The 10,683-nt window shown below is 40.8% G+C and overlaps 1 protein-coding gene across 2 annotated transcripts; it reads left to right on the plus strand.

Annotated features, from left to right (window-relative positions):
- Window positions 1-3,905: 3,905 nt before the first annotated feature.
- On the plus strand, window positions 3,906-10,069 carry LOC309359950 (uncharacterized protein). 2 transcript variants are annotated; one of them, XM_081894394.1, is made up of 4 exons: window positions 3,906-3,989; window positions 7,496-7,657; window positions 8,356-8,841; window positions 9,527-10,069. In XM_081894394.1, exons 2-4 carry the CDS (start codon window positions 7,505-7,507, stop codon window positions 9,869-9,871), a joined length of 984 nt encoding a protein of 327 aa, XP_081750520.1. In that variant the 5' UTR covers window positions 3,906-3,989; window positions 7,496-7,504; the 3' UTR covers window positions 9,872-10,069. The 2 variants fall into 2 exon arrangements, with proteins under 2 accessions (XP_081750520.1, XP_081750519.1); XM_081894393.1 differs by lacking the exon at window positions 3,906-3,989 and adding an exon at window positions 4,126-4,492.
- Window positions 10,070-10,683: the final 614 nt, after the last annotated feature.

Here is a 10,683-nt window from a genome sequence, read left to right on the forward strand (position 1 = left end):
GTGATGGTCACCAATTTGGAAGGCTTTAAAAGAGGATTAGACAAATACATGGCGTTTAAGGCTATCAATGGCTATGGCTATGGCTATCAAAGGCCACTAGGCTATGGTGGCTATGTACTACTTCCAGTGTTGGAGTCAGTATTGCTCTCAATATTAGCTGCTGGGATTCACAATCTGGGATAGTGCTGCTACATTCAGGTCTGGCTTAATGCAGATATTAATATTGCACAGTTCAAAGTGACTGGGTGCATTAAAAACTGACTATGTTTGAAATGAAGCATTGTCTAGATCCATTAGATGGTTCAAAACTTTACTGGAAGAACTTTCTTCATAACATAGCAAAATGATACATCCAAACAGTTCCATGAGGCATATACGAGTCCAAGGCATAGGCTCAGCACTTTACAAAAAAATTAATACTCCTAACATGCCTATAAGCAGAGGTCTTTCTCCCTTTGCAGCCTCCATTTGCCCAGAGCTGTTTTCCTGGAGAGATTCATTTATAGCCTCAGTCTGAGAACAAAAAGACTCCAGCCCCTCCAAGATGGCAAATTTTGCAATTCAATACCTCTCATGTGATCTAAGGCTAAACCATCACATCTTAGCTAGCAGAAAACAACAATAGTTAATTATAATTATCAACCGAGTTAGAGTTCAGAGTCCTATTCTTGGCTTCAGTATAGCTCTGTGGAAAATCCCCATGTTAAATCTTTCATTGATACACATAGCCATTCCCATTTCAATGTGAATTAAACCAATTATACTTAACACGGCTTGCAGGCTTCCCCTGGGCATTTGGTTAGCCACTAGGAGAATAAGTTGCTGGGTGAGATGGGCCTTTGATCTGAACCAAATGGACTCTTCTTGTGCTCTTAAATTAATGTATTTCTCATCTCTGTTCATTTAAGTGCACTCATTTAATATGATTGTGTTGGTTTTTCTGCAGATATTACAAACATATTAATTCTGTTACTATTTCTCACATTGTTTATGGTAAAACTATAACAGTCTTTCTGCTTCTTATTTTGTATTTTACACTTTCCATTTCAACCTTATTACTCATCTGCTTTCCAGTAATTTCTCTTTTCACCTTCACTTTAAACTACTTGTACTTCCTTTAAAAGGTCACCATGATCTTGCTTCTCCAGATGTAACGAATATCATAATTTCTACCCATAGGGTAGAAGCACAGGTGGGGAGTTTTGTTGTGGATAACAAGCTGTGGCTTGTGTTAGTCCATCACTACTGATCTTGAAGTCCTTGAAGACTTGCATGAATTCTTACACACAATGCTTGCACTCTCTTGCTCTAGAAACATCCTGGATGTTGCTCTGCTTTTCTGGCACTAACCATAACAATTTGAATTTCAGTTGATTCTAGTACCTACGCCATATTTTATTGTTTTGATTTCTTTATTGCATTTATATCCCACTTCTTCTCAAAGGAGCTCAAGACAGTGTGCTCCACATTTAGTCCCCACAACATCCCTGTGAGGTAGGTTAGCCTGACAAGCAATGTTTGGCCCAAGATCAGCTTCATGGCTGACTGGGGATTTGAACTCTGGTCTTCCAGATTCTAGACCAATACTCAACCACTACACCACACTGGCTTTCATATATAACATATGCCTCAGCGTTCACCTCTATCATGAAAACACACACTTAATGAATGGGGTTTACTGATTCATAGAAACTGTGATGTAAATTGCCCCTTGTCCTACTGAAATTGATATGTGTGTACAAATGTGTAGTAAAGGATAATATTAGTCATTTTATCTGGCCTGTTCCACACACACACAAAATGTTTCAGTTACCGTGCCTATTTTAGGGGGGAACAAGTATACCTTGCAGAAGACACAAGAACAAATACTTCCCTCATTTCTCTGTGTTGAGAGGAGCCTGACTTATGGATTCCATGTAGAAGAAAATTAATGATCTCCTTTCAAAGAAAGATTCGTACAAGAACCAATAAAATAAAACAGATGTTATGACTTGACCTGGGTTGTGTGTATCAGATACAAACCTACATCCATATTTTAAAATCAGATGATAATAATAGAAGCCTTTGTTTTAAAGAAGGGGTCTAAACCAGAGGTGCTGTCACAGCTGGTCAGTGGGAGAGATTACACCCATTATTCTGTCCTGAAAAAGAACAGAATTAATGGCAACCATGTTTTAAAGGGAACAAGAGGGCACTTGAAATATTTCAGTAGGTTCTCTGTTCTTCCATGACAGATTTTTTTCCCTTCCTGCCAAGTATGCATTTTTATAAATAACTGATGATTTGCTTGTTTTAACTATAAAAGAATGGATGCCCCCCTCCCTGCTTTTTATCAATTTGTAGTTTAAAGATCTAAATAAGGGATTGGGAATCTGTGTCCCTCCAGATGTTGTTCAGATACAACTCCTGTTCTCCCTAACCATTGGTCATAATGGCTTGATTTCTAACAGAAATCAAGCAGTTGTTTCCTTGCACAGAAATAATCTGCTTCCATCCAGGGTTTGATCTTCAGTAGTTTGTTCAGTACCTGGTGATTCTCTTTGAAGTTCATCATATACTTTGTGTACATTTAAAGAGGGCTGTGTTGTTTTAGCCCAAACTAACACCCTGTTCTATTCAAGAAGGAGTTGGAATTATTTAGCCAGCTGTGAACACAGATGGAATAGCTTGGAATGTATTTCCAAATAGAAATCTGGAAGTTATACTAAAACAACAAAAACCTAAGATTGTGCTATTGACCAGGCTAATATTAAAGTATTAATGTGTTTTTGCAATGGAGTGATGCACATGAAAACTTTTCCAAAAAAAAGAAGTGAGCCTTCCAGTAACGCATGGAACCTAAACATCTGAAGGGATCCATCATACATTTATTTTGTCTTGCCTACAAATGTTATGCAATGCCTTGCCCCATCTCACCCCAAAGCACCCAGTATGCTAAGTCAGTGTTTCCCAACCTTGGGCCTCCAGCTGTTTTTGAACTACAATTCCCATCATCCCTGACCACTAGTCTTGCTAGCTAGGGATGATGGGAGTTGTAGTCCAAAAACAGCTGGAGACCCAAGGTTGGGAAACACTGTGCTAAGTTCTGAGTAACCCACAATCTCGATGGATAAAACCGCTTTTGGTGGACTGGTAAACTGAATGGACTGAACATTAAGAAGTAATAATAATCAAAATGTGCTTGTATTTATATTTACAGGTGCATGAAAGATCCCAGTTCATCATCACAAGAACCCTGTAAGGTAGAAAAGGCAGAGAGATAAGTGACTTACTGAAGGCAATCTAAAAGGCTTCATATTTCACTAAAAATTGAACCCAGTCCATCTGAGTCCATCTTAATTATCTATATACTGGCAACACTAGGTAAGCTTCTCTGCTGCACGCCAAACAGGCCCCCAGTCCAGTTTCAATTTTTAAAAGGCTGGGCCTTGTGTGCGATCCAGTAGGGGTAACTTGCTGCGATAGCCCAACTTGCTGAAGAGGGATGTTTTCTCTGTCCAACCAATTCAGGCATAGTGTGGCATAGATACTGAACCACCACACTTGCACAATAAATGAAAGGTTGCATATCGGTAGTTTAGCAAACACCCAACATTATCGGTCTCACATCATGCCACCATATTGTATCTTTGTACCTAACTTATTTTCAAATATACACCAGAACAAGAGATTTCAAAGTTCCAGTATAATAATGCTTCTTGAAGAAATACAACAAGGATCGGGTCCAAAAGAAGATGAACAATGTACAGTATATATCTGAAGCTTAGCGGCACTTTTTGGTATTATCAAGGAATATGGTATGGTCAGACACAATGTGAGGAAAGGAAAATGGGGAATCTTCTGATCTTTGTCTCAATCTCCATGCAGCTGGTCTTGTTGGAAGCCTCTTGGAACCTTACTTATGACCTCACCAAAGGAGAGAACAAACTGCCGTCTTGATGTCATGACTGAATCCTTCTACTTTTCATAGGTCTGTGGTTTGACAGAAGGTAAGCTATGAAAAGGGGAAAGCTGAATATATCTATGAGTCCCTTGAAAATCTCTCACACACTCCTCTTACACCTACACCCACACTTCATTGGCATATGTTTGAGATACAAAATTAGGAATAGTCTAAAGAAAGAAAAAGGAAGCAATATAACCAGAATTTCCTGATTTCAGAAAATGTCTTTATCCTCTCCATTCTCCAATGATTCTAGCTTATTTTGAAATGTGTGGGCTTTTGCTCTGTGAAGTCTTTATAGGATGCCCTGGAAGTTGCCTTCAAAGAAACATTTCTTGGAGAACAGTCTTTGGCTTGAAAGAGAAGAACCCACTTGGGAGTTGGTGTGGATGAAAAATCTTCAAACACCAGTAGATCAAAGATAGACCTTACAAAAATGTGACTTTCTGTTCGAGCGTTGGTGTATTTCAGTTACTGTTACAGCTGGAAAGGAATCACATCCAGTGTAGCTGCTAGGAATTGTTAGAAAAGGAAGAGAAGACAATGGAGGTGCTTTTATCACTCTCATGCATAAATGCAAGCAGTGTGGTCTTTTGTTTTTATCCTTCCAGAACACATGCCAAAGGTCGCAGGTTCAATCCACAGCATCTCAAAGCAGGGCTGGGAAATAAACTTGTTGGAAACCCAGAGGAGAAGCTGCTAATCTAGGCATACGCAAACTCCGGCCCTCCAGATGTTTGAGACTACAATTCCCATCATCCCTGACCACTGGTCCTGTTAGCTAGGGATGATGGGAATTGTAGTTCCAAAACATCTGGAGGGCCAGAGTGTGCCTATGCCTGCGCTAATCAGTGCAGGTAATCCTGAGCTAGATCAATCAATTATCTGACTCTGTATAAGGCAGCTTCCTGTATTTCATATCATAGAGCCTCACACAGACACAACCAAGAAACAATTCAAACAAAGCACATTTCAGCATTATTGATTTCAGTGGCGTAGCGTGGGTTGTCAGCACCCGGGGCAAGGCAAGTGATTTGCACCCCCTAACCCGTGTATTTGCACCCCCTAACCCTAGCCCCCAGATGTTGCGCCCGGTGCGGCCGGCCCCCCTGCACCCCCCATGCTACGCCACTGATTGATTTCAGTGAGACCATTGAGCACATGCTTAAATCTCTACCATTCAAATCAATGGGAGTGGGGGTTTTTTGTAAAAAATAATAATTGACTGTAACATACTCAGTAGTGAGCTGCAGGGGTGGTGCTCTCCTGACCTCCTGTCGCCTGTGTTGCTACTGCTCACTGGGAGGGCAGCAGCAGCACAGTGGTGGAAATGTCTACCATTGCTGATCATACCTACACTGCCAGGGCTGGTCCACTCAAGAGGCAACTATCTTAGGTGGCAGGAGCCACAGGAGAGGCAGATGCAGATCTTTATTCTCCCCTTCTTCCTGATGTAGATATTCACTGACCCATTCTTCCCCGTCAAGGAGGGAGCCAACTTTTGTGGTCTGCCTCAGGTGCCAAAATGTCTTGGGCCACCCCTGCCTATTGCATAGACATTTATGTGCTTCCTCTCGGCTTCAGGATATGTACACCCAGCAGTTCCAGAATATGGTAGTGTAACATATGATCCCTTCTGAATCAGACCAATGGCCCATCTGGTCCAGGGTCTTGTTCTCACAGTGGCCAACCGGATGTCTGTGAGAGGACAAACAACAAAGACACAGTTGCGCTGTCCCCATGCATTGGGCTTTCAGAGGCATGCAGTCAGTAGTGGAGCTTCATGCTCCGGCACCGTGGGGCGGAGAGCAGGCAAGGGCAGCGCTGGAGGTGGAACATAGCCACTGATCGCTGCGTCCTCCTGTTTGCTTAACTGAGCAGACATAGGAAAGGCTATGAAAAGCTATGCATGGGCCTTCTATTCCCTATAATGACATAATGTGGCATCTATATTTATTCCTTATATTTTTACCCCACTGAAGCACAGTAACACAAACATCCTGTCTCCATCACTTCCCACTCTGTGGAGTCAAAACACATACCATCATGTGATAGACAAAAATCCCATGACTGCAATTCATGGAGCAGGAATTCTAACATCTTCCTACCATAGGAATCCAGAGTGGCATACACATAGAATCAGAATTGTAGAGTTGGGAGGGGCCCAAAGGACCATCTAGCCCAGCAATTCAGTTTAAACATTTTAAACAGCTGTACAAAAATACTATCAGGATAGCAGTATAACTATACAGAACAGCAGAAGGGAAATAACAGTCCCAGTCCCCTTTCCCCAAAGGCCTGTATGCACAAACAAGTGCATTTTTAACTTGTTTGGGAGAATAATGCCAAATGGGACCATATTATGCAAAGAGTGGGTGGAAGATGGAATGTGTTACATCCTGTTGGGACAGAGCTGAGTCATGCGTGCATCTCCCAGAGTAAGAAAAGGGAAGAGCAGCAACAACAAAAATGGGAACGTGGAATGAATTCAATGTTTACAAAGGTTACAAAACCCAGGCTTCTGTTTTACACACTAACTTGGCTGAAGGGTGATGGGTCTGATCAAGACAAATGAGAAAACAGTGTCAGCTCTGGGGAAATTAAAGGAGTGAAATGTTTTTATCTTTTTATACAGCATATGAACGATGACAAATCAGCTGAACAGGCAGCTAGATTAATACAAATAGGAGAAACTTTTTTAAATATTGCAGAGAGCTTAGTTGCAAGCCTTTGTGAGAAGGTTCAATGAAGCCCCATAATGTTATAGGGTTCAGAATACAGACATATCCATTATTTGCCATTAGATGGGTTGAAGGTACAAAGCAAAAAGAGCTGTTTGAGTTGGTGAGCTCAGGGTTCCAGTAGAATAGGGATTTGGCCATGATTTTGACTGGTTGCATTTGGACCAATGACTCAGGGCGCTTCCAGATGACCTTTTTATGGAGTTTTTGCCCTGTTATGCCTACACAAAGTTTGCAGGAAGTTGTACAGTGTTGACTGTTATTGATAATTTATTCTGATTTGTTTTCTGAGAGGTTACACAATGTTGCACCAAGTTATTGATATCCCACACTTTTGGAAAGTTGCTTTGAGCTGCCTGTGACAAGAAAAAGCAATGGATGTATTTAGTAAATAATCATAAAAATAGTCATCCCTGATTTTCCAGTTGTGCTGGTAAGGGCAGCATTACAAAATCCTCGGAAAAGCACCAGGGACTAAAACCTGTTATGCTTATGGGCAAAGGTGTATTGAAACCCTCCTGGAATCCCCTTAGGGCTGCAACACTTCTATTATTGCAAACCAGAGGAACTAGAAGGTCCTTGTCATGCCAGACTGTCTCCCGCTCACAACTCCTTCCCTTTGTTAGAAGAAGAGGCTTTGTGCTGGCAACCTCTTACCCATTGCATGGACTTGCAGTTAGCTAGTTTCATAGTAAAGGTGTCTCAGTGGGTGTATCCTGACTGTGATTTTATGGATATTAGTGTCTGGTTTTGGTGTCTAAATTCATGGAGCACACACGTGATGACTTTTTTGTTTATTTCCATCTTAAAGCTACACACGATGAAGGAAGAGGATAACTCAGAGGCTAAAGTAACCCAGGATGAAAGGAATTATAAGCACAAAGCACGCTGCCGATTCATGAGGAAACAGAAAAATGGGATTTCACCCTGGAAGAACACTGGGAAGTTAAAGAAAAGGTTGCAGTCAAAGGAGGTATGGCCTCCTCTAATTCTGTGAAAAAAGTGCAGACACCCTCCAGGACCTAGCCCTTCAATGTCAGGGAGCCGACAAGAAGAGCACGTCATTCACAGATGAGAGAAAAAGAGTGAAACACTTGGCTAACTTACAGTTAGTTTCTTTAGGAAGGAAAGCAGAACAAAGAACACAGAGACTTTTAAAGGTTGCCCCTGTCTTAGTGACATTGTTGTCCAGACTGGCTTGTGGCTCCCCTTTCACTCCCTAGCCCTCTATGTCAGGCCCCTCCCTCTCTATAGCAACCTCCAAGGGACCCTCTCTATGCCTGCCTGGCTCTCTGCTCAGCAGCATGCAAGAGATGCCTCACTGGGTTTAAGGCAGGTTTCTCACCCAGCCCTACCTAGAGATGTCAGGAATTGGACCTGGGACCTTTAGCATGCAAAGGAGATGCTCTGCACTCAGCAATAGTGCTCTCCCCATCTCACAATGTTCAGAGATGTAATATTGGTTTCAGCATAGGACAAACTGCAGCAGAGTGGAAACAGTGTTGCATGAGACGGTTACTGGGAGGAATGGAAAACAATGCATTCTTACATCTTTGTTTACAAGTGGTGTGTGTGCAAAATCAATCATTGTTATTAGATAATAGATCATTGATGTCAGAAATTATGATTGCAGACCTTTCAGTATGCTAACCTTTGTCATTTTCTTTCTAGAAAAGCCAAGAAAGTTTGAAAGAAACAAAGGAAAGAGCACCAACTCTCTCCTGTCAAGAAACCTCCAAGACAGTTGAGAATAGTGCTGAGGATTTCAATACCGAGTGGACCGTTTTTAATGATTTGTTCTTCTCAAGTGATGTGGTGCCCTGTAATGAGTTCATACCTTATTACAGGACATACTCAAACCTTGTGGAAATCCCTCTGCAGGTAAATATAGAATTGAGCCATGAGAACGCAGAAGGAGAAGAAGTTCAAAGCGATGGATGTGTCTTTAATCCTAAGTATGAAGATGAGCCTCTAAAGGATGTGAGTCTCACCACGGGATATTTTCCATATTATAGAACATATGAGGAATACTTTGGCAGCTCAGATCTTCCCAGTGAAATACACAGTGGAGCAGATAGCGAAGGGAGTGTGGCAAACAATGCAGAGGAAATCAAGAGTGAAATTAGCTGTGAAACTGAGGAAGTATCTGAAGGTCCTGTAAGTACAAGAAAGGCCAAATCTTACGCTGAACCCAATATCATACAATAATTTCCTTTATATCTTACTTTTAAAAGACACCTGAAGGCAGCCCTGTTTAGGAAAAAATTTAATGTTTAATGCTGTACTGTGTTTCTCATATTTGATTGGGAGCTGCCCAGAGTGGCTGGGCAAACCCAGTCAGATGGGTGGGGTATAAATGATAAATTATTATTATTATTATTATTATTATTATTATTATTATTATTATTATCTTTATGGATGGCAAAACATCATTTTTTTCGCTGCTCACCTATGAGATTTAGGGCCTAACTAAATGTTACATATAAATATGTGTATTAAAACACCTGTAGTCTTTTTTAAAAAGAGAAAAGCCAATATGCAAGTGGGCAATTTAGAGGTGTGAGGTTGTCTAACCACACCCTGGGAACTCTATACTCTTATCTGTTTATTATTTTGGAAGAATTATTGCTTCTTTTGTCAAATTCGTTATTTGTTACAATATTTTCATGCCCATTAGAGATAATAAATAATAATGACAGAGAGGTTCCAACACTCACACTTCACAGATCTGAGGCCCATATATTTCTGAAAGAGCATCCCAAAGTAGTCCACAGTTATTAGGGACTGGTCCTTAGTTCACATAATCCATGAATTTTGACCATGCCCCCCTTTATGTTTTCAGGATATTCAGGAAAACTGTGAAACATCAGAGGATACCAGCCAATGTTCTGAGAGTCTTCAATTCACTGAAAACCAAGTATTAACTGACTCCATTGTTGAGTCCTGCGATTCTGACCTCTCTCTCTTCGATGAAATTTTAAACCTGAGGCAATCACCTTCCGACAGTGGTTACTTTCCATATTATAGAACGTATGGGAAATTGCTTCTTGGCCCAGAAGCCTCAAGTAATGCACTCTGTAGCAGCAGAGATGCACTGGAAATGTTTGGTATGGAAAGTGAAGGAATTTTACCGGAAACTAGGGACAATGAGAATGGCTGTTCGGTTTGCTCTCTCCACTGGGATTGAAACCACAGGCATGGTTTTAAGGACTCTTGCCATTGCACGACCTAGTAATAATTTATATTGAAACATTTTAATAAGAAACTGTTATTCATATTGAGCCATTGAAAAAATGGGAGAAATGTTCAACTAGCTTTTGCTTGAACTTGGAGAAATTGACCATCTCTGGCAGAAGATAAAGGAGATGAAAAAGTTATCGTTTTTTTTTAAAAAAACTGCCAACCCTATAGATGATCAATCAGACTCTCAAATTGTTGAAGGAAAGAAGAATTTTGTCATGATTAAGGCAAGCTCCCAAAATACGCCCCCCCATACCACTGTTTAAAATAAGAAGTTGATAATATGTGGTTTGAGATTTAGCTTCTCTCTCTACCACAAAAACTCAAGCTGAGAAAATCTGAGAAGAGAAGTCTTTCTGCAACCAAATAGTTCAGCTGCAAAAAGTGTAGAATTTGTATATTGAGGCATGGAGGATAATATACTGCAGATGAAAAACTAGTGTACTTAATCTAATGAGCAATCATTTCTGGTTGCTGCCACTGACAATTTTCTCTACAAGCACTCCTGTTACAGAAGGAAGACAGGGACAACCTGACCAATTCTCCATCCTGGCCAACAGCATAACAAAGATTCAGTATGTAACAGAGGTGTTGTAATTGCCCACTAAACAGCAACTTTCAGTCTGTAGGAATGAAAGATGCATTATTCACTGCCATCTTTACCAGCTGATTCTTTGTCAGAGTGTAGAAAAATGCGGGAGAAGAAAGGAGAGGCATGGAACCTTTGAAGAGTATGTAGAAGTCTTCAAATTACTAGTA

Source organism: Podarcis melisellensis (assembly GCF_964234715.1).
Source record: "Podarcis melisellensis genome assembly, chromosome: 2".
In the NCBI taxonomy this organism is placed as follows: domain Eukaryota; kingdom Metazoa; phylum Chordata; class Lepidosauria; order Squamata; family Lacertidae; genus Podarcis; species Podarcis melisellensis.